Source organism: Xyrauchen texanus, chromosome 20, assembly GCF_025860055.1.
Source record: "Xyrauchen texanus isolate HMW12.3.18 chromosome 20, RBS_HiC_50CHRs, whole genome shotgun sequence".
Lineage (NCBI taxonomy): Eukaryota > Metazoa > Chordata > Actinopteri > Cypriniformes > Catostomidae > Xyrauchen > Xyrauchen texanus.
In genome coordinates this window covers 30,537,883-30,563,206 of record NC_068295.1, presented here as the reverse complement: position 1 = coordinate 30,563,206, position 25,324 = coordinate 30,537,883, and the positions used below count along the sequence as shown (strand labels likewise).

General features: G+C 36.4%; 1 protein-coding gene across 2 annotated transcripts in view; it reads left to right on the top strand.

Moving 5' to 3' along the window:
* The first annotated feature begins 790 nt into the window (after positions 1-790).
* Positions 791-25,324, top strand: part of LOC127660966 (transmembrane protein 150A-like) — a 40,401-nt gene continuing 15,867 nt past the window's right edge. Inside the window, exons 1-6 of one of the 2 annotated variants that reach the window (XM_052151472.1) lie at positions 791-989; positions 1,167-1,355; positions 8,887-8,934; positions 11,357-11,443; positions 14,197-14,264; positions 23,465-23,592. In XM_052151472.1, coding sequence (XP_052007432.1) covers positions 1,291-1,355; positions 8,887-8,934; positions 11,357-11,443; positions 14,197-14,264; positions 23,465-23,592 — 396 coding nt within the window. In that variant the 5' untranslated portion in view covers positions 791-989; positions 1,167-1,290. The remainder of the gene's footprint in view (positions 990-1,166; positions 1,356-8,886; positions 8,935-11,356; positions 11,444-14,196; positions 14,265-23,464; positions 23,593-25,324) is intronic. The other variant, XM_052151473.1, reaches the window with a different exon arrangement.

Here is a 25,324-nt window from a genome sequence, read left to right as displayed (position 1 = left end):
GCTTACACCTGATTTGTGACCATGAAAAAGTGCCAAATTTGTAATACTTCTCCTTTTAAGACAAAAACTTCATTTTGTTAAAAATTTAATATAAATGTTTTTTCCATGATTAGGCTAAAAATGAAAAAGTGGACCTCACAAAACTGGATCTATAGATCTCACAGTAAAGTAGAATTTCTGTCCGTCTGTGCTACTATTTTAAATGTTTTTGTATGTAAACATGCTATATAGACAGATGTTGCACCAGTTGACAACTGTTATGTAACTGAATATGACATTAAACCTGTATTGTCTGTGTCAACTACTACACCATGAAAACACCATGCAAAATGATTGACAGGATGGAAGCACATCAAAGGCTTCCGATTGGCTGATCAAAGAATGCCCGCGACCCACGGTTTCCTTTTTGTTAACTCATTAAATAGTCTAGTGCTATCACAGAAACCGCTGAGATATCTCAGGACACTTATTTCAGTGATATCTTTCAGGGAGAACAAACATTTTCTGCATACCATTACATAAACAAATCTTACACCATCTTTAATTCAGATACATTTCAACAAGCACGTCATGACATTACGTCAAACGACCCCTTCAAGCAACCTCTTCTCACAAAATGCAGTGTAATGTTCTATACTACTACGCTTCTAAACCAATGAAGTACTATGAGGAATCGATGTAGGTGTGTGTAAATGTGTGTCACTTGCAAGCATGGAGGAGGGAGGCGGAGCTGAGCGAACAGCTGGACTGGTTTAAGATCGCATTCAGTTCACATACAGCGGGACACGAGACAGCGCTGATCACATGAACGGAGTCGACCGATACTAGAAGTCGTGTGTTCAGTGCTCGAGACCGAGAGCAAAGGAAAACGACTCATAGAAACAGTCAGCTGGATTTTTGAGGAGTAATGCTAAACCTGTAGCAGTTTGTTAAGTCTGATGTTATCTGCCTCTGAACAATCTACTGTTGTCCCATGTCCAAGGGGGAAGGTGAGATAAATACACGTCTATTTCTTAACTTCACTCGATTGTATTTTGCCTTGTTTCCAAAAAGATACGTTTCTGCATGGATATGAAATTGGTTCTCTTTCCGTTTGAATTAATAGTCCAAACATTGACATCAGTGTTCTCCTCAGTCTAAAGCTTATTATTCCCTTTTTCTCGCAGATATGATGTTTAAGTTTGGGGTCGTGCAAAGAGTATAAATGCACATTGATGAGCAAAAAGAGAAAGGCTGGCGAAGGCGAAAGAAGTGGATGTTTTGAGGGGCGCTGAAGATCGTGTGCTGGAGATGTCTCTGTGGATGATCTTACCCGTCAGCCTTCCAGCTCTCACCATCACTGGAATATGGGTTGTGTAAGTCAATCTTAATTTCATGTCAAATGGAAAGATTCTGATTGAAATAAATGTGGGTGAAATGCCATGTGTGCTTTGATTTAAGATTACATCCCTTCAGACCCTTACTTGATTTAAAATATCATCCAACATCCAATTTTATGGACATCCTTATGTCCTTAGATTAAACATACTACACATAAATTTGGTGAACTTCAACTTTATGGGCCTATTAAACATGTCAAGACAGCCTTATATTTTTATATGTCACTGATTATGTTAATAATGTGTGTGTAACGGGTAAGGGATGGGCAAGGAGGAGACGGAAACTGGCAGAACAGTCAATGGAAACTTTAATGACAGAAATTAACTTAAAACAACATAAAACCCAGACACGCGCATACAAACAGTGGCCACGTTTGTCTCAGTCTCTCTCTAACTGGTACCTCCGGCTTGTCTTATCCCTCCCGGCTGATTACCCCACCCTCCTCCTCCTCACACTCCTCCATCACCTGACTCAGGCCGGGGAAACCCCCTTTCTGTATGGGGCAAGGAGGCGGCGGGAACCGTCAGAACAGTCAACTTAACTTTAATGACAGAAATGACCTTAAAACACATAGACACACACAACGGCCGCATATGTCTCTCTCGAACTGGCACCTCTGGCTCATCTTAATACCCCTCCCAGCTGATTAGCCTAATTTAGGGCCTGGCAGGTGTCCTCACAGCCCTCCCTCCTCCTCGTCGCCGTGTGATGTAGCCAATATGCTGCAATCAGTGCACTTTTATACAGTTATCCCTGGATCTGTTACATTTTGAATGGCGGTCCACAACATAGGAAGCTCGTCTTCCAACAAGGCTTTTTGACTAGCTTAACCAGCAAGACTTCCTTGGTTGACCAGCATTAGCAGAAAAATACTACAAATGTTGGGTAAATTACTTAAAAATAGTAATCCACTACAAATACTAATTATTTCCCTTGAATTGGAATCAGATTACTTTAGCAATTACTTATGTGAAAAAACTTTAGTACCTCAAACTTCTTCACAATGACTCTTTACGGGGCCATGATTCATGTATTTTACATACGTAATTAATGATATATAATAAGCATAACCCTATAATATGCTTAAAAGTAGTAAAATTAATTGAAAGTCAGTAACTGTAATCTGATTACGATCATTGTAAATGTAATGCATAACAGAAATAAAAAAACATAATTAGATTACAGTAACTGATTACTTTGTAATTGGATTACACCCATCACTGAACATTTCATCCAGTTTTGCCAGTTAAAGCAATGATCTGGGTAAAATTTTGCATAATGCGTGGCATAATATTGATTACCGCAAACAATATTTTCAACTTGCACCTCGTTTATTAAAAAAAAAAGAAGCAAAAATCGTGGTTACAGTAAGGAACTTACAATGTAAGTAAATATGGATACTGTAAGACTGCATACATTTAGCATAGTTTTTGATATACTTATTATGGAATGTTGTGACCAAGTTTTCCCTCTCCCTACCAAGAAAAGGCTATTTTGTTTATTTTGATACACAAAATCTCAAAGCTCTTTTGCAAACATTCATGTTTTCAATGTAACTTCTTATGAAAGGTATATTATTTGAATGAGGATTAAATATTAGCCAGATGATCTGAAGTGCCGTATTCTTTCAAATGTATATCCATGTTCCTAAACCTTCTCTTTGGGGAGCTGGTTATTCATATAAAACTGCCACTAACTTGCCCATAGCGGTCTCATCTGAGCTTGCCTGAAAAATGCTGAGGACTTCAAGGTCATTATTAGTAACATTTTCATGGCACAGCAATGGAGAGATGCATAACACTATGCACGAGCAAGCATGTAAATGCTAAGATCTAGGTGATGAACGGTCCAGTTTAGTAGATTAGGAGATCAGGATGAGGGACTTTGGCTCCAATATGTGATCAATGGTATTAGAAGACCCAGGGATACAGAATACCTTTTATTCATTTTTATTTGCTTTAAGGTGAAGCACTGTGCTGGCCTTTCATTTCTTGTCCCCATTTTCTTGCTCTGGAACACCTGCAGGTGCCCTGTTTCAACAGGTCCACTTCCTCTGCTGTAGAGCCTTTAGAGTGAACTGACTGAAGTGGTTACATAAATCCAAAACAGAGAGAGCAGCATCAGCGACTTCTCATTTACTATGCGAGAGAGAGAGATGAAGGGAGAGAATATTTAGTTTATTCTTTCCATGACTCCTGTAGTGAGAGTCTGGGAGAAGTTCCCAGTACAACATGGACTAAATTTGTCCTGTTCCAGTGACTTTTCCTTTTAGTTTCTATACAAGAAAGCACATGTTTTTATGGCTGAAAATGGAATCTATACTTGGGACCTACAAAAGAAACTGATTTTACCCGAAAAAGTTCAAAGCACAACGGAAACTGCAAATAGTTGTTTGGTATGTTTTCACACTGAATTGTTTCATAATGGTAGTCATCTGTTTGTAAAATTCTTAATTGGAGGCAATTTTTAGTAGTTCACAGTGCACAGCCCGCTGTTACACCCCAGTGGAACGTTAGTTGGTGGCTTTGAAATATTCTGGGTACATTGTAAAACATTTCCATTTAGGGAAGGGTCATTATCCGGGGCAAATTTTCATTTAGACTTACTTACTTTACGTTCAGGCTCAGTTGTTTATGAATCTGGATAACTTGGCTCAGTTATCCCACAATTATGTAATTTCTGTGGGATTAAATATACTGATAATGTTTATTCATATGTATTTTTTTGAAAGATTTATATTGCTTGAGTGTGCTAGCCAAAAGCTGAAAATATGCGTTACATCTATGTCCTCAGTGGCTGTGAAATTGATTTGGAAATAAAGCAGTCTACCTCTCTGGATAGAGATGTTGGCTGTTTTTATCAAATCACAGGTCTGGTCCCTGGTTTGATCAGAGCTGAAGCTCCTGGTCATTAATTTTTCACACATACACAGGCTTGCTGCAGAGACAGCACAAGGTCTTTGTGTGTGAACCGAGTACATGATGTTGAAAGGAGGTATGGAGAATGCCATCTGTCTCTGAGATTTGTTTAAAAAACAACAACAAAATCAATTAGTCTCCAGAGGGTTCATTAAAAAGATGGGATTTGTCTTCATTTTAGTTTGTTTATAATGGTCTCCCTTTTTTTTAAACTGCGTTTTGAAAGAACAAACAAGTTCGTTGAGTAAAAAAATCCCAGCATTTTTATCTTGTTTTCCAGTAACAATGTCTATATATGTTAATTTATTTTCACTTCATTAGCAGAATTGTATACAATTATTAGACTTGTTTATTTTTCTTACCCCATTGGCAAATAGTTTTTCCTGTTCTTAAAGAAATGTTCTGGGTTCAATACAAGTTAAATTCAATCAGTTGCATTTGTTGGCATGGCACTGGTGATTACCATACAAATTTCACCAGAGTGTATTTACCAGAGACAGGTCACTTCTATTAAAATGAATGGGAGAAATTGGAATGCCCAACTGTCAACAGATGTAGAAAAGGAAGTCCCGCCTTACAGGTAAAAGAGCCAATCACCTTTTAGATACAGACCTCGCCCATTAATCAACTCGAGAATGTGCATGCGCATTAGCTATACCAACCGGAATATTGAATTTTTTTTTAATAATCTGAGATAAAGTAGCACAATTTATAATACCAGTGTTGTGAGATTTTACTGTTGATTTGAAATATGTTCTTTGATCATAATCTTGAACAACCGTTTTTGAGATTTCTGTCTTTCCCCATTAAAGTAGATGGGAGCTGCACTTGTATGCCGCTTGTTTATATAAAAAAATATCTGCCCAAGAGCATTCCAAAGATGGCCGCCGCGTGGACTGACTCACTAAAAAGACTTTGTTTCGACTTGCTTTAAACAAAAGCGAAAATTGCTGTTACAGTAAGGCACTTACAATAGAAGTGAATGTGGCCAGTCTATAAACATTAAATTACATTTCTTAAAGTTTAACCACAGGATATATACTTTAAGGGTGGGTAAAAATATTGATTTTCTGATGCATTGAAATGTTTATTTGAACATTCACGATATCGATTCTTAAATCACAAGATCAATCTTTTACTCTATGCTCAGCCCTCTACTACACTTATTCGGCTCTGATACAGAAGCTTTTAGACGGATCGGGTATTGGTCCGACGAGCCCGATCCAAATCCGATACTCTTAGTAGTTTGTTACTGTGAAGCTAAAAAAATGTCATAAAAGAACCATAAAAACTAGGGCTGTCGATTTAAAGCGTTAATTCAGTGTGATTAATTGTATTAAAATAACACGTTAAAAAATTTTACACAATTAATCACAATGCCCCCGGACTGTAATAAGGAAGATTCCTGAGAAATGCAAGCTTGTAGTACCACCTATTTACTCCAGAGGGCAGTAAGTGAAACTTCAGATGTGTGGGCAACGCGCAGTTTATACAGTGATGAAAACAACCATCCAGCTGACAGAACAACACAAACATGCGTTACATTCTTGCGTTCAAAACACTTGATTGAGCGTAAATCTGAACTACGAGATCTCAAGATGTGTTCTAAGTATTAAACTATATTTAACTTGACACAGTGGCCTAACAATTTTGAAATGTTTGACGCAACGCACCCGAGACGCAACACAAGCATGTCTGATGCCGATGTAAATTGACGGGTCCTTTACAAATTATAATAATATTTAAGTTTACGGAGTTCCGAAAAATAACCGTGAATGAAAAGTGGACTGATGTCTTACAACTAAATTGAACAAAAAGAGATCTGAATAATTTAAAGTCCAGATACAAGTTAAATTGTTTTTGCAAAAAAATAAAAATGCTTCTTTTTCTACTGAAGACTGGAATTACTGTTAATTTTGCTGCTACATTATCCAGTATACTATACTAGTTAATAATAAAGTGTTTCTTAATGAATTATACTGTACTATTTATATTTAAATAATGTGTAGTTAGAGGTTTGTGTTTCTTTACATTATTGTGTGTAAATAATTGGGAGTACTCCTTAATATGTAAAGATATTCTGAACTGACTATGCAAAAAAACAGATGAAACTGATCAAACAAAATGATGAAAAACTAATACAATTTAATTAGTAAAATGTATATATTTATAATGTCCCCTGTATAATTAACAGCATTAGATGGGAGAGAATTTCATATGTAAACAAAAGAGACATTATAACAGAAATATACCCAAATTAATATGTATCAAATCTAATTGAAACAAGAGCTTGTGAATCGGAATCTGATTGAATCTGTGAAATCTGCATCAATACCCAGCCGTAGTAAACAATATATTTGTTAACATGATTTTATGATGATGATATAATTTCTCAACCTTGTGTTTAAAGTTATATCGAATATTAAAACTCCATTGTCATGGCGATGTAATGCCGGTAAACTTAAATTATGTGTGGCAGGTTGTGATTCTACACACCTGGTCCCTTATCAGGCTAATCAAGCCTCCGAGCGGGATAAAGGCTGACTGCGGAGGATGATGCGGGAGAGAGAGATCGTTTACAGACATGTCCGTCGTGTGTGTGTTGTCGTCTTTTGTTTAAGTTTATTATTAAAATATTATTTATATTGACAAGCCGGTTCTCGCTTCCTTTCCATTGAACAGCTTTACGTCATGTTAAAGCATGTAATGTTTACATCTTGTGGCTTTACTTTGAAATAGTGTGTTTTATGTTGACAGATTGTCCCCCATACAATTCCATTGTAAGTGCTTTAGTTGTTTTTGTTTTTTAAATAAACGAGTCAAATTATTTCTTTTTTTATCAACATTATGCCACAAATGATTGTATTGAACCTGTAAAAAAATCTATATTATATAATAATATTATTAATAACTTAATTCAAGATATATTTTCTTAAAACCAGTCTTAATTTATTATGTTATGAATGAGTTTTGCTTCTCAAGTAAAAGAATCATGCAATAAATATATTTTAAAGATATTTTACTGGAAAAAAAGACATTCTGGTTTAGAATTTTTTTTGTTTTTATGCAATGTTGTGCCATGCTCAAAATAAAAAACCTAAATGTGATGACAAATGTCCTAAACATTCCACAGGAAGTCACTATACCCTCTTGTCACAAGTTGTCCCCTTCTCTGTGATGTTGAGAGTGACCTGGTAACGGCCTGTGTGATTATTCACAACACCAGCCAGGGCAGATGGTAGAATGTTTGTTTACCAAATGTAATTTCTCTCGGTGTCATGCTAAGTGTAGTGCACAGCTTAGGTGGGCTGTCTCGCTGTAGACAAACACACACACATTTACAAGAGATGAAAACAAAGCTAATTGCTGCTTAGCCCATTGATGACCCTTCATGCTGTCAGATGCAGTTACACTGGACAAATGCAAATGTGTTTGTATTTATGTATGCCAACCGTTAAAACAGCATGAGTGAAAGACAAATGACATGATATCCAACTGTAAGTGCGGTGGGTGTATTTATGGTCCATTTAGTGCTGCTTACCCTTCTGAAAAGACTAGCATAACTGCTTGCCAGTATATTTTGTGTTTTCGATGCTGGTAGGTGTTTTAGCAATTCACCCTCTTGTTGTTCCAAACCCATATGACTTTTGTTTCTTCTGTGGAACACAAAAGGAGATGTTAGGCTGTATGGTAGCCTCGGTCGCCAATGTCTTTCATTGAACCACCATAAACTAGCCTAAAACTGCTGGTGTAATCTGGTCATTTCAGCAGGGCAATACTCTTCCCTTATCTCATTGGTCAATTATAAAAAAAATGTTGCTTGCTTGAAAGTGATTTTCCTTCAGATTCCAAATAAGTCCAAAAATAGGAAGCAAACATTTGCTTTGACTGTTATCTGATGCCCCTGTGTTCATTGACATCTTTTGAGGGTCAGTGTGACTGAATCAGGAGGTTGTTGCTCTTGTTTCATCAGCTTGTGAAGAGAGTGACACATAATGCCAGCATGTGTCTGATAAAGATGTACCGGTCATATCGACTACCATTCCAGAGCTGTCCGGTTATTTGGTTTTATGTTGCAAACAGAAAGTCACATCAAATTGATATTCATTTTATCAGAGATGACACTGCTGTGTTAGAGGTTTCCACTGCATATTTTAGAAGGTACTTTCTCTCTGTTCATTGGCCTCATCCCACAGTAGTGTCATCCATAACATGCATCATTTTTGTTTTGAGCTCATTGCATATTTAAAGTGATGTCAGATGTTAGTGGTGTACAATGTTCATATGGTCAGCTTTGACTTATGTAATTTGAAACAGTCCTTTTTTTGACAGAATAATGGCTGCATTCAGAGTTTTTAGATCATAGTGTTAATTTTGGCTTCTTCTTGCCTGTTATGTTTATATATGTGTTTATATTGTGTTTATCATCTACAGATGCAACCATAAATGTTGAAGAATTTGTATATTTTAAGGGAGACAAATGTCTCGTATCAAAATAGTAGATGGAATGAAATACAAGTGTTCATTTTCCTTTATGTTTGCATTGATGACATTATGTGATAATCTACAATCATTTTTGCCCATTCAGGTATGCTATGGCCTTGTACAACCAGCATGTCTGTCCTGTGGACAATTGGTAAGAATGTATATATTTTTTAAACTGGATAGAGTAAGGTGTACTTTTTTTTTTTTTTTTTTTTTTTCTCTTTTCTATTATTTTGTAATGAATTGATTTATATGAATTATTCATATTTTTTTTATTTCATTTAACTATGTTAATATAAACTACATTTTAATGTAATATTAATTTAGCAAAATGTAAAATACATATTTTTATTTATCATTAATTTATAATACATGTAAAATATAAGTATAATAAATACTTTTTTAATAATAAATGCATCCTTTTTTTATTATTATTTAATATTATGGGATCTAGTATAAAAGTCTCTTCAAGGCAAGTCAGGTCATTCTGTAGCCACGTTTGTAATGCCTCCGGGACACTATTTTCTATGGATACAAGTACAGCTCCGATCTTCTTGAATGGGGAAGGACCCCATTTGAAAATCTTCAAAACAGTTGGCCATGTCTACGAGCAAATAACGCATTTCAAATCAGCAATAAAATCTTGACAACATTTGTGTCATAAATGCTGATTGGAGTTTAAAAAAACAAAGAGCGAAGGCAGGACTTTATAGAGCCATTCATAAGTATACCAGTGATCCTTCTCATCTTTGCCGTCTGCTAACATTCAGATAAATTTATTTCTGTACTTCTTGCATGACCATAAAAGTGTTTATGCTTTTCATTTTATAAGCTTATTAATTTGTCTATAACTAAAATGGTAAGATAATATATGTACATGTGCAGTTAAGCTATTAATCATTTACTGATAGAACCTAAGAACTAACACCTTTTTAAAATGCACACTTCAGAGTTGGCACCCCTGGCTTCCAACAATGAGTAATGTATTTGATGTGAGATGTTGAACTAGTGTCAGAATCCTTTCTCAGTAACTTTATTTGGCTCAAGGATGCATCAGCCTGTGAAGATATAAATCAAGGTTTATTTTATTTTTTTGTTAATTGCAAGTTCATTTTTGCTTCGTGCTATGAGCGTCTAGTCAAACATTTGCTTTTGGAGGTGGTATCTAAATAATTTAAAGCAGTAATAATGGCAGCTCTGTGTTGATCCATGAGCAGTGGCAGTTGGAGGGGGTTAAAATGACTAGTAAACAGTTTTATTAAATGGATACAACATCACTGGGAAAAATGAAATAAAAATAAATGTAAAACTAGCTAAAATAAAATAAAAATGACCAAAAATGCATTTTTAGTTTGAGTTTTTTGATACACAGTATATTATAATATTTGAAACCTTTACAACCTGCCTTAAACTGATAAATAATATCAGTTAGTGCATTAACTTTGGCAGCCCTATAATACTAAAATGAAAATAAAAACTAAATGTACTGAAGAACTAAAGCTAAACAAACTAGAAAACACAGTCATCAAGGAAACATTAACAAAAACTAAACTATACTGAAAGGACAAATTGAAAATTAAAATAAAAACTAAATTAAACTATAATAGCCCTGCTGGTGAATAATACTATTTAGAAGAGATGGGCCACTTATATTAAAACTAATGGGAGAAATTGTAACGTCCAACAGATGTAGAAAAGATGTCCCCCTTCTCTTCTGTCAGTCAATGAGCATGAGCAATATCTTGACGGGAAAATTATTAAAAAATTAAAATAATTTATACAGAATCTGAGGTAAATTAGCACAATTTATGATTTCAGTATTGTCAGTTTTTACTGCTTATTTGAAATATATATTCTTTGATCGTAATCTTGACCAACCGTTTTTTTAGATTTCTGTCTTTCCCCATTCAAGTTGATAGGCGCTGCACTTGCATGACTGGCAATTGCCTCTCGACAGCGTTCCAAAGATGGCCGACAGCGAACTGACTTGCTAAAAAACTTTGATAAAACCCACTGTCTCACAATATCAGTGACAAATATACTCTTTCTGTCTGGGTGCGTGTAGACCAAAGAAAATAAAAGTTCTGTTCAGTAGAACAGAAGGTTAAACGGATAAGACCGACTTCAGTCTGTTTAATGAAATGTGGCCCACCAAGCGCAAGAATTGGGCTTTGCCTTCCTGGATAATTTTGCACTGTGGTCTTTCAGGGTTTTTTTTTTATCTTTTGGGGAGGAGTATTACCCCTGTAGTGCAGGATGTATTTGCTATACCGGTAATATGATTGTCATAAAGATCTGCGTGGCATAGTATGAATTGAAAATTATGACAATTGTCAAAATATATTTATTTTGGAAAAATGAATTGAAACTTTGATCATGTCATCCTGAGTTCAGTAGGAATGTGGCAGTAAATAAACTGACTGCTCTTCAAATTAACAGCCAAATGTGGCTTTTCTATTGAATGCATTTAGACCTGTCTGGAGTCAATGGGGCTCTGTTACAACACCATAATGCTTTTTGTTGTTGTTGGTTTCTATTTATGTGTGGGGCTTTGTGTATTTGTTTACTTTCAGGATGTATAACCAGTCATGTGAGATGGATCTGCCCTTGCAGAGGGGACCAACACTATGCTGTACTCTGGACAATGTTCCCCTCATAAGGTCAGTATGAATTGTCAGCAGGAGCCACTGGTCACCTTTGTAATCAATATTTTATATGCAATACATCTCACAAGTCAGTATTATATTACAGTAATAACATTTTTATGTGTAGTGGGTTCCAAAAAATAACCGTGCGAGTAAACCGTAAACATCATAACTAAAGTGGACAAAAAAAGGTTAGGATCCACTTTCAAGTCCATGTATAATGTGAACGGAAAGAAGTCCTTTCTCACTTATAGGTGAGAAACGCTGTGCGCTACGTGACTCAGAGGGATTATTAAACTGCAAGAGCCTGCTATTTAATTATGTATGTACTCTGTATGTGCCCCGCTTTACAAAGTATTTGTGCTCCGTTCGATGTCATCTGCAACAAACAGAGCGCTCGATGCTCATGATGGTGTTTTCTCATGCATTCATCACTGCTCTGCTTATATTTGAAGCGTGCTGCACATGCAAAGTAAACTGTATATTTATCTCATTAAATGGCAGCTTTTGCAGTTAAATAATCTCACTAGGACATAACTTGATTAGAATTTGTGCGCGGATTGTTTGCGTAATGCCATTCGTACGTCAGATGGTATCTGTTTTTGGTATCGGAGCATTTTTAAGAATAAGAGCACAAATGTGGTATCGGACCGATTCCGTTACCAGTATTGGTATCGGGACATCCCTAGCTTTAAGTGAGGCACTATAACTATCAACTGATATATTATTTAAAGATTCTCCTTTAAAGTCATATGTATTTGGTACAGCATGAGGGTGAGTAAATAATGACAGAATTGTAATTTTTGGTTGAACTATTCCTTTAAGAGGATTTAAATGTCAACACCCGTAAAGAGTAGCCTAACTATATTCCAGGTGTGGGCAAAACTCAATTTGGTGACAAAACATATTGCTTATTGACAGTTTGTAGTTTTTCACATCCTGTGGAATATTAAAACTATAGTTTAAATATGATTTTTGTATGTAACGTTCAAATTGCAATATTTGTCAAAATTATCACAAAATGACTTCTTGTCCAAATCGTGCCACCCTATTAGTTACCCTTCTCATCTTGCCTTCTCACCTTGAGGCAGTGGTCTGTCAGTACATTCTTCATTTGACTGCCCTTTCCTTTCTTCTGCATGCATCTCTTGTTTTTCTCCTGTGTGTCTTTTCTATCTTCCTCCATCAGTAGACAGAAAGAGAGGATCAGGGAAAAACAGGAATCCAGGGACATTGTTTGATGTGACCTACCCTGCACCTTTGCAAAACAGTTTAAGTTTGATATATTTTTCCTGCTAGGAGAAGAACTCAGCTGCTCTCCACTCAGTAATGGACTTGTCTACCAGATACATTTTTTTGGTAAAACCTTTGACCCTCTTAGGCATTTTTCTAATCAAAGAGAAATCCAACAATGCATATATTGTGGATTCTGGAATAACATTCGGGATCTTTGACCCCGAGTCGCTCAATAGATCATCTGTCTCCTTTACCATCAGTGCTGTGGGGTTGATGGAGAATGAGAATTTGAGTTATATGTTGGGTCTGTGCCTTTGGGTGTGTCCTCAGTCTGCATTCATGCTGCCATCTGTGTGTGTGTGTGTTTGGGGGGGTGTGGTGGCTTGTTTTGACTGCTACTCACCATATTGTGTAGTTCCTAGCCCAGAGGTGCACTGAATTGGGTGAAGGGTCACACACACGTTTGCTCAGCTATCTAAATGGGGACATACAATAGACTAATAATATGTTTTTATATAAAGCTATAATTATTATAAACTAACCCTAACCCACTCCCTAAACAACCCTAACAGAAAGCACTTAGCATAATTAGAATAAAGAAAATCATTATTTAACATGTATTGTTCCCAAAATGTAGCTAAGGACACACACACATAAACAATTCAAGCTTATCTGAAAGACTTGAGTGCTGTATTTATAGAAAGCATACTATTTGTAATCCAGTAAATGTGCATTTGGCATGGTGTAGGGTAGGTCACTTGTGTTCAGAGAATTTTTAGAGTGTACATTTTTGAGAGAATATTTGGTCTTTGAGTGCAAAAAAAAATATATATTTTTTTTAATCATTTTTTCAATCTTTTTGTTTTAGTAAAGATATCTTACCATCTTTCTTAAGATACTGTAAATCTACTTGAAGCAAAATTGTGTGAAATTCAAGATCTATTTCCTGAAAGTCTTATCTTGCACAATTTTGCCTCTGAAGTAAATGTGTATTATTTTTAGGATGTTTACATATTTTTACTTTAAAACACTAATTTCCCAGAGTTTACAGTTTTACTAGTGTCATTTAAGTTAGTATGCACTTTTACGTGCATTGCCTGTAAATGTATATATGTTTACCCTATGTATAGTATCTCCTTTAAAGGATTCTTGCCAAAGTGCCATGTTATGTAAGGCTGAATAGTCTTCAGTAATCATTACCTGTGTGTTTACGAGGAAGATTTCCTTTCATGGTTCGACACTTGCTTAATCTTTCATCACTGACAACCTTATCTTTATTGTCATTTCCCATACAGTGTGACAGCTGTGTGATAAATGCTAAGGGTCCTGTGGCCCTCTTTCAGCTCCAACCCCCTTTCTCCCAATAACACACAGCTGCCAATGCACTCCCAAGAGGCCAAACAGCCTATTTTAGTCAGCTGCCAATGGGAGGCTTTCCCTCAGGACCTTTTTCTTTGAGATGTGTATGTATGTGTATTGATGTGGTAAGAACCCTGGGCATCTAACCTCTGCTATGATATTCCGATCTGCAGTAAATGTGGCACACTTCCTCCAGAGAGCTGCTTCTTCAGTCTCATCTGCAGTACCGGATCATTTATGGGTGAGTTTTTGATGTGTATCTCCCATATGAAATCCCTTAAAGCCTGATTCCCATTTATATTTGATTCATTTTCATTTGTATGCCTTTCATATCTGTGAAAAATCTTTGGCCTCAGCCCACAAGTGCAAAACATGTTGTACCAATTTCATCTTCAAATTCTGCCATTGTTTATTGATCCTCTTGTAGTTGAAAACCTGTATGCTGTTATTCTTTCCATGCTACACATAAATAGACATTTTTATAGACTCATTACATATCGACAGTTAATGGAGTCTGTAATGTGCTAAAAAGGACAAATAAAACAACAAAAACAACATAAAAGTAGTCCATTCAGCTTATATGCTATTTTCCGAGTCTTCTGAAGCCATCTAATAGGTTTGTGTGAGGAACAAACTTAAATCTTAGTCATTATTCACTGGTAAAGCTTGCTTCTAGCCTTTGTCTGCATCCAGATTTAAAGATGCATCAGCGTCGTTGGCACCAGTTGTGTGTGGGGTTGTGTGTGTGGTTGTGGTTATGTTAACCAAACGCGACGCAATATTTTTTTCATTCTGGATGTGAAAATAGGCTAATCGCAAGCTTTGGGAAAGGACAAGGTTATCTGTGGAAAAATTACATACATATTGGACTGTTGATTACACAAACCTATCATAAGATTTTGAAAATAGGGCACAAGTTGCATGGACTAATTTTACGTTGTTTTAGTAGTTTTTAAGGTGTTTTTTGAGCTTGACTAGCCTTGGTCACAATGAATGTTGTAATTTAATATTGTCGAGTTTTTCCTGTGTAAAGATTCTTGTAAATAATGTGTCCTTTTGTGTTTCATGGAAAAAATAACAATGCTCAATGCTGATGACGATCGAATTTTCATTTTGTGTGTACTATACCTTTTAAGACTTGCTCTTCAAAACTAATCGCATCTGGCTGGGCGATAAAACAATCTCGATATTTATTGCGATTTATAAAAAATCCACAATATCAATGATAAGCTTTTGAGTAATTTTCAATATTTATGTACGTGTTCTACATCTAGAAGATCAGGTGCGTGTCGCTAAATTCGCAAGGAGGTCAGCTTTCTCAGGCTGTATGTAGTTGCTAACGTTAGCTGCCTTGCTAATTGTTAGGCTACGCCAGTCACCGCGGTCCGGGTCTTGACCCTGGAATGATTCCATCCGGACTGCAAGACATCATGACGATGGTTGCGCCCTCTCATCATCTCTAGTGAGCAGCACGAAAAACAACAGTGCTGTGTACACCAGATCTGATCTTTCTGCGCTGTACTCTTGAATATTATTCTCTAGCACCAAACACGCTTCATTTATGCCCTGTCCCGCTCTGCACGCGTTGCCTCTTTTACCCGCATGTGAGTAGACATGAGGCACCGCATAAGTTAATGTGGTTCCAGAGCACATTTAGACCATAATGTTTTTTTCCTTCTAAATTTATCTTTATTAATCCACATGTTATGAACCATTAATTATAAACAAAAATTCTAATTTTGTGAAATGAATCAGATGTCATCATCTCTGGCATGGATGACAAGGAAAGACAATAACATTATTAGTTTGTAGCCTTTCTCAATTTAATGAAAAATATAAAAAAGTGTTTTACATTTTCAGGGATACACTATACAGTATCATTCCTCAGTCACAAGGGCTTGTATGCCCCCATACTTGCTATCTGAATATAACTAAATAAAAAAAAATTTGAATGCAAAAATGAAATGCTGTAATTATTCTTCAAAACGAACAGATGATCTTTTAACATTCATATCCAACTGCAAAATATTTGTATATTTTGGTAGAACTTAAGATCCCTCAGACACCACTGCATTGGCTGTTTCTGATCCCCTAATGCAGTTTTGTATAGACTATTTTGACTGTCTAGGATTTTTTTTCTTCTCTTCTGCCAACTTGAAAATTAAAAATAAATTACAAATGTGAATGTCTATCATGAGAAATATCGAATATATGAAAAAGAATGTTGTGATAATATTTGTGGCCATATCATCCAGCCCTACATCCTATCAGCAGTATTGAATAGTTCAATTTGGTTAAGCTTCAACATTCTTTTCACTCTAATTTAAAGTTACCTGAACTTATTTAGATTTTGGTATTTCAAATCAATCTGTAGTTGACACCCCACTAAATGATTCCCATCTGTGCCCCAATGATTCACTGTCTGGGCAGTAATCAGCTGAGGAAACCATAGGCTTACTGTGTTTGTTTATGTGTGATATTCACAGTCAATGCTTGATGAACTATACAAGGCCAACTATCTTCATTATAAATGTGTTTTTTACGTTCAGAATTTTAGGGGCAGGCATTACCATCTGAAAACTGATGATGCACACGGTTCCTTCCTACACTTAAAAAGAAATCTTTCAGCATCACTTTGATATTTCACAGCTCAAAAAAGCAATACATGCGCACTCAAGCATTTACAAAACTGAGTGGGTGATGAAGTCACTGTGTATTACAAAACATTGACAAGTGTGTTGCTGTATAATGATGAATAATGAATCATCTCCAAAAACTGTATTATCTGAATTGAATTTTAATCACATCACATAAAAAATATAGACTAGAGAGTTATTTTAAAGTGGATAAACAAGAACAAATGTACAAACATCCTTATGTTAACATTTTGATATTTACATGTCAGATATGAAACATATTTGTCTATAAAAAGAACAAATCAAGAGTGACAGTTCTCAGCTGATTTCGCTTCACGGCCCAGATTTGACTTTGGACATCAAGTGGTGACCAAATCCAGTTCTAAAATTGCCTCTCCTACAAATATAAGCAAAAATGTCCTTAAAATCAAACATTGAAATGTATTGATATTACGATGCTAAATTATTAACATGACTTTGGCTGAATAGAAAAATTGACAATTTGGGTTTCTAAATGTCTCTACAATTGAAGAGATATTACTTTATAAACCTGGGTCGTATAATTTTGTACTTTACATTGTTTTGTTAATGAATTAAATTTGTAAAGGTTATGTCACTGTCTCATTTGGCTAACTTTTGCCTAGTGACAACTGAATAACGTAGAGTGTGATTGGACACAGACTTTGATGTCGACAACAAAATATATGGAAAGCGTATTAAAAGTTGTTAAGTCTGATCAGCCCATTTATTTAGCTAACCATGTTTACATGGTTATATGATTAGTTGCATTTTAGTATTTGCATTTAGCATTTCCTTCCCCTGCTGTCTGCGACCATTTCAGAAGTTCAGAACAGATCTGTGAGTCAATTTTGGGTTGAGATCCATGAGTCCAGAACCTCTGCAGGTGATAACAAAGGCTCACTCTCAACTCTAGATGGCATTCGTGAGACTCATGGGCAGAGACAATCATAAATCCTGCTGTATCCTGTGTGCCATACACCGCATCATGCTTGGATACTGTCAGTTACAGACAAGTGCAAAGTATGCAGCAGATCTGTGAGAAAAGAGACTTGTAAAGAATCATTGGTTCAGTGTGACCTTTAACCTGAGCATCTGGGCCTGGTGGCAGTGTGCATGCTGAGAGCTGAAGGGTTGTATTGTTGTGTCCAGCTCTCCACCCTGTGTAACTCTTAAGTGAGAGTGCTATCCTGCTGTGAGACCCGGTCTCTGCCTGTTTATGGAAGGAAATTACTGTTGTTCATCCAACAATACAAGAAAGTTGTGGTTTTGAATACTGTTTATAGAGGGTATTATATAATACTTTTATCAAAAGAAAAAAACTCCTTATGCTACGTGATTTATTGCATCGCCATTCCCAGACAATAGGATCTGAAGGCAAATGTTTACAGTATGCAGTGCATTGAATATGCATGGCGACTATCCGATCAAGGGTGACCAATGGTTCACTAAGGCTGCATTGTTTTGTTTTTTTAGATTCAGAAACACAGCATTATATAAGCAGAGTTTTCACATTTTTCTTTTTTTTTAAGTGAGTATGGCATTGGATGGCATATATCTCCTAACAGAGTAGTGCTTCAACAGAGAGGAAACAGGGGGAGAAAGTTCACAGCAGGAACTGACCAAAGCTAGTTTAGACTCCTAAAGATCTGACAGGACAGTTGAGTACACTTTTATCTGTTTTTTTTTTTATTCCCTTGAAAAAGTGCTGCACCAAATTGGAAACTCGTGATCGTACCTGCTCTATAAATACACAGTTGTTGTCTCGCTAATGTGTTTGAACTATGGCATTTCCGCCACATTTCACTCCTCGCTAACTGGAACCTTCTCTGAGTTTTTTATTTTAAGAGATATTTTTACTGGAAAAAAGGACTCAAAAGAAGAAGTGAGATATGACCACTGATTTAGAGTAATTTCTCACAAGCTACAGTAATTTACCATGTCTCACTGATCATCAAGGGTTTTTTATGGATTGTTGGTAGATGTTACTGTAGATCCGCCCTGTTTGAGTCATTGCAGTCTTATTTGCATTAGCCATAGCATATCTCATCAAATTGAATAAGATTGTTTGCAAGCACCCTGTGTGACTGAAACTAGTCATTTTGGTCTATGGCGTGTGTGCATAGGATTCTCACATTGTGTACTAATTACTAAAAACGTGCTCTGATGTATTTAGAACAAACATCATCATGCATTCATCCCAAAGAAACTAGTTGTGACTGCACTAGTTCATCCTGTTGTCATGTTGATGTCAAACCAGTGACATGCTCAAGGCCAATTATACTTGCCTTGGCCTTTTTACAATGTGAAATATCTAGCAGAAGAGAGACACATTTTGAGTAAGGCAAAACATTGCCATTAATGTAGTGCAAGTTTGATTGGAGTGTAACGTAGTTTAATGTGTCTCTGAGGTGTGCTGGTAGTTACAAGGCAGAATAATAATGGATCGTGTCCAATGGACACCATGTGTTTCTGAGTCTCCACTTTTGTGCCCATCTGAGGTAGAGCCTATTTCCAGGAAACGGCACTTACAAACACACTCGCACACCTATGCACCTTCAAACAAACAAACACACACACACACACAGTTAGTTGGAAAAATGGCCACTTTTCATGACACCTGTGGGCTTTCATTGTGCACAAGGGATGTGCAAGACCGCTTATTTTCATTTCAATGCAATGCCAGTATTTCCCATTCTACTAATATTATTGATTCCAATACCGGTACTTCTCATTTTTTGAGATTTTCGTGTGTTTTTTTTATATTAGGGCTATCAATTAATTACATTTAATTGCATGATGTGCTGAGTAATTAATCGCATTTCAATATTTACTGTGAAAGGCCATCAAATAAAGATAATTTAGAATATAATAATTAGGGCTGTTAATAGATAATTTTACAGGATATGCAATTAATTCACATTTATAAATATTTGCAGAGAAGGTCTCTCAAAAATATATAAATCAATATATAATGGTTAAATAATTGTAAATAAAATATGTTATAAATATAATAATTTGGATAATTAAAATGCATAACATTATTGTGGCGGATGAGAAAAGCATTGATGATACAAAAAGTGGCATTAGAAGTCGATGTATTATTTATTTTCATAATAATGAACAAAAGCTTACCATTGGCCTACAGTACACAGAAATCCATTTAGCTACTGAATTCGTCAATATGTCAGAGATAGATTAATTATAAAAACGTTTCTGAGGACGCGTCAATGAACTGGATTGTCTCAATTTGGTTGTTGCGTCACAAACGCAGTGGTTTTCGGTCGCTGTATGAAGTTAAATGTGGATTAAAACTTAGAAAAACACATCTCAAGACCCTTACATTCAGAATATCACTCCGTCCCAATTGTGTTTAAACGCAAGTATGCATTAGTAGATTGCGCTAGTGTCACTGTTATGCAAGTCTGTCCCTGTGTCCAAAATTGCGTTCTGTCACCGTATGTACTGTATTTGTTCAAGGAAGCACTTCTTTGCCAGCAAAACGGTACGTTCTTTAGGTATGAGCCTGAATATCTAACAACCGCAAAAATAATCGACTCTGTTTTGTTAAACAAGCACCATTTTCTTGGTACATGCATCACTTACATTTGAGAAGGGCCTTCTGACTCTAACTGTTTTCAAGTTGTATGACACATCACAAAACCTATTGGCCTATAACAAATGTTATATCGAAATTTCGATATTTAAGATGTCGTCCATCCATTTCCTATTATGCCCGCTATCAAAATAATTGCAGTCTGGATTGTCCAGAGCACAATATTTTATTTTAAATTCCTGACATATATTTCAGTCATTGATTAGCAAATCAATTTAGCAGTTCACAGATTGCTCTGTAAGCTGATTTCACATTGTTTCTGCGCCTGCATTCATAGAGGAAAATTCATTGGGCCCTTTCACACCTACAGTCATGTTACTTTTTCTTTAGTAATTTTCTAGATAAAAACTCTTATGAGGAACAGAACACCCATGGAGACTTCTCCCTTGTTGCATTCGCATTCTCAAAAGTTACCACCGTAGTGACGTCATTTAGTATTGACCATTTTTCTTCTGACATTGTTGGCATGCATGATTCAATAGCAACAGCAACAACCACTAAATCAACAACACTGACGGAGTATGCTGGGTTCGGAGTAACACTTTTGTTAGGGTTGTTTTATACGAGCTTTGGCTGCATCCAAACATTTATGCAGCTGCCTATTCAGTTAATGGTTTAAACAACAGTGTTTTTGGATGAATGGAACTCTAAAGGAAACTGGTCTCTGAACAGTTTAAAAGTCACCATCCAGTATTAGACGCTTTGAGGGAAGACTGTAGCCTAATGCAGTAAACAACAATAACTCTACACAATTTTTGTCGTTGTGGTACCATTTCCGCTGGATTAATCTTGTTTGTTTGTTTTTCCATGTTCGTAACCTCTCCTAAACGGTGTTATTTCAAACATATTCAGTTGGTTACTTCCACAAAAGTTACATAGAACTCTATTGCTATATATGTAAAATGAATTCCCTTTTACCATTTATAATAGTTGTAGAGGTTTCTTCCCCCCACTTTTTGGCAGATTAAAAAGTTTTGTTTTGCTTAGCTGTGCAAAGAACGTCATGAAATCTGCCAGCCAGTTGCATCTGCTGTGGACTGAATGTGTGTACAAGCAATAAGTGGGAATCCTACTATGGCTAGCACTCTTTTAAAGGGATAGTTCACCCCAAAATTAAAATTCTCTAATCATTTATTCACACTCATGCCATCCCAGTGGAGATTTAGGGTGCTTTCACACTTGGTTTGATTGCTTGAACCAAACCAGAATTTATTTCCTCCCCCTGCCCCCACTAGTCTTTGTTCACATCATATTTTTTGGGTCCGAACCGCGGTCTGATTACACCATCAACGTGAGTACAAGTGGCAGCTGTTTACCACTGTATAGGTAACAACTTGAAGACGTCACTGTGTTAAGTGAAGTATTAATGTTTGTCTCTTTGGATTTAACATGAAAACTCACCATGCCCAGAATGACACTTGCATTTGTCTTCCGTGAATGTGCAATGATGTGATGAATAATAGCATTTGTATGCCACGAGCCCGCAGATGCATTGTTAGAGATGTAAAGAATGTGAGCTGCTCTCTGAAGGCGGTGCATTTGGACACAAGCAGGTAGTAGAAATGTATTATACCATAATTGCGATTGCGAGCCTGTAGAGGTGCAAATTAACATCATCACAAGCTGTTCACTTCCGTGATTTAGTACTATTACATTCATATCAACAGCAGATCGTACTGGAGTTCACATGAACCGTACCCCAGACCACCTTTTCAAGCAGACCCCAGTTCACAAGTGCGCACCAGAATTCGGAAAACGGCGTTCACATTATCCAATGAACCAAACTTTGATGTCATTCGACCCCGGGTGTGCACCAAAAGTGCTAGTGTGGAAGTACTTCCACTTAGAGAAAAAAAATACTTACATTTTAAACTGCTTCTCACCGAAACCTATCATATCACTTCTGAAGATATAGATTTAACCACTGGAGTCGTATGGATTACTTATATTTTTCCTTGATGGGATTTTTGGAGCTACATAGGTCTGATCACCATTCACTTGCATTTTATGGACCTACAGAGCTGAGAGTTCTTCTAAAGTAAGAAAGTCCGAGATTAAAAATTTTTGTATGAATTTTCCATTTAATAGTGTCTGCCTTTCAAAAAATCAGTTAAGACAACTTTGGGTATGTCACGGCACATAGATCAATATTTACGATCAAAGTATAGCTCCTTTTCTACCAAATTCCCTTCTCTTGTCCCACTCTCCCCTCAGATTCCCTTTGCAGATTTTCCAGCAAAACAATGAATATTTTGTGGTCCAAAGAATACGGGAATAGTATTTTTTGTCAAACTGAGTTTGTACCGAGTCCAGCCTTTAGAAATGAGAAACTGTGTTCACACAGGACATATTGTTGAGTTCTGTTAGTGTTATTTTTTAAATTGTTGGTCTATGTACACATGCAACATTGGATAGATGGCATGTGTCAATATGGGAAAAGCCCCAAAACAACATAAGGAGATGGTTAAAATAATCCTCACAGAGCAACATGAGCTTGGATCTCACACAACCACACTGTGTGTGCACACGCACACTGTCTCTTGCGACTGCCAGAGTCTCTGCTTGAAGAAAAGAAGCCGCAGGAAGTCAGAGATTCTCAGCTACAAGAAAATAAACTGTTACAAATCTGTATATATATCTGCAATTGTAATGGCAGTAATTCCACAATCAGTGTGATAATATTTAGATATTCCTGGTTGTCAGCGAATAATATATTGACCGATATATCATGCATCCCTAAAACAAATTCTGTTCGGTTTACCAAGGAGGTTTTGCTGGTTAAGTTAGTCAGGAAGCCTATGCTGGTCTTTTCAGCAGGGAAATTGAAAGGACAGATACTTTTTAAATCATTGAAAACAACTGCTGAATGTCATTAGCATTCCATAGGGAATTTCAGTGTGACATAATGCAGATGGAAAAATTACAATCTCCTGATGAAAACGCACACATTAATTTTCAGCGACATGCTGTATATGCATGCTGTCAGTGAAAAGATTAAAGGGCCAGTGATGGTTGCCTCTAACTACTTTTATATTTTACATAATTTAACAAATACCTTTTCAAAAGTAAATTTTATTTCAATGTTCAATTTAACATGTCACTTTCTTTTAAATATATGCTTGTCAATTGTTGGTAATAAAGAGATTTTCTCTCTCTCTCTCTCTGTTTCAGTGATGGTGATTGCGTTGCTGCGTTATGCCCATGTGATAGAGAAGGCCCAAAACTGTGTGCTAAACACAGCTAGTCTCTTCACTGGCTGGATCTGTGCTGCTGGACTCATCATGGTCGGCAACTTCCAGGTATAACTTTCATAATCTTTCTTGTGTCCAAAAATGGCTCCACTGAATTCTTTCAGTATCCATATGTATTTGACAACAAAAAGTAAGCTCCCTTCCATAGACCCCAGTTCTCTTTCACATACAGTGTCTTTCTGTAGAAATACTCTGGGATGCCCTGGCTGACATTTAAGTTGAAGATTGTGTATATACCTGTATTTTCTGAAGGAATATTCGGGGTACTCACCCAGAGGAAAAGTGTATTGCTAAAATGTTGCTGTTTCATAGCTCATGAAACTTCAAGGCGTTTTCAGTTATGTTGCATTAAGTGTCTACAGGTGTAGTGGTTGACCGATATGGGTTTTTTAAATGCCGATGCTGATATCCAGAGAGCAGGGTAGCCGAAAGGCATATATATATATATATATATATATAACAAATGTAATATAGTAATTAATACAAGCATAAAATTGCAAAAAATATTATAAACTCTTATTTAGCACTATATTTACTAAATTTCACACACAACTAACTTAAAAAGAATAAATAAAATATTATTTAAAATGGTGTATAGCAGTTTATTCTTATTTCTGTTTAGTCAAATTTTAGTAATTTATTTGCACAAAGAAATAAAGTATTTCTGTAACTGTTGATCTCCTGGGATTTTCATGCACAACAGTCTCTCGAATTTACTCCAAATGGTGCCAAAATCAATAAATATCCAGTGAGCGGCAGTTCTGCAAATGGAAACGCCTTGTTGATGAGAGAGGTCAATGGAGAATGGCAAGACTGGTTTGAGCTGACCGAAAGGCTGTGGTAACTCAGATAACCACTCTGTCCAATTGTAGTGAGCAGAATAGCATCAATAGCTTGTCAGACCTTGAGGCAGATGGGCTACAACAGCAGAAGACCAAGTTGGGACTTTATTGGGACCATAGTGTTCCTAATAAAGTTCTCAGTGAGTGTAAATCTGTAATATTACTGTAGATAGCATGGCTATATTAGAATAATCCGATAAATGCAAGAGCTCATGTTGAAACCTTTTGATTTTTTTGCTATCTTGGCAAAGTTTGACATTGTTGAGGTTTAATCTGAAACTCTAGAGGAGACACATAAACCAGCAAAACACAGCTTGAACCAGCCTTGATTGGGAAATCCATGCTGGTCTAAGCTGGTCTTTTCAGTAGGGGTATCTTCTGCATGCTTTTGTGTATATGTGTATATACAGTATAAGAGTGTTTGGATGAGTGTTTTCTGTTAAATATTTATTCAGAATAGCTGTTTTCTGGTTTGAGTTATATTCTACTCCTGTTCAAATCTGAATCCTCATCTAAAGTGTTTAGATGAATGATGGTGTGGTAACATTGGGAAGGCAAACTCTATAAACCCCCTCATGCGAAGCCGTACACTCCTCCGAGCCACGTGAAACCTACATCCTTTACCATTATTTATGAATCGGTGTGAGCCCTTGGCGACAGCCTTTTTGCAGGTTAAAATGTTTGGACGATTGGCTGAGTGCCCAGACTGCTAGCGATGTGGGGAGGTCAGTCAACAGGGGCATCGCAGGTTTTTATAGGCTGGTTGCCATAGAGACAGGGGGGGAAGCAAACCTTTTTCTTGATACTGTAAGCATCTACATCTTAACTATGTACTACTTCAAAAGCAATGTAGAGAGAGCACAGGTTTAGACATGTTTGTCCATATATTTATCCATCCTTCACTGAAGCATGCTGTATTTATGTCTTTTGAACTATTA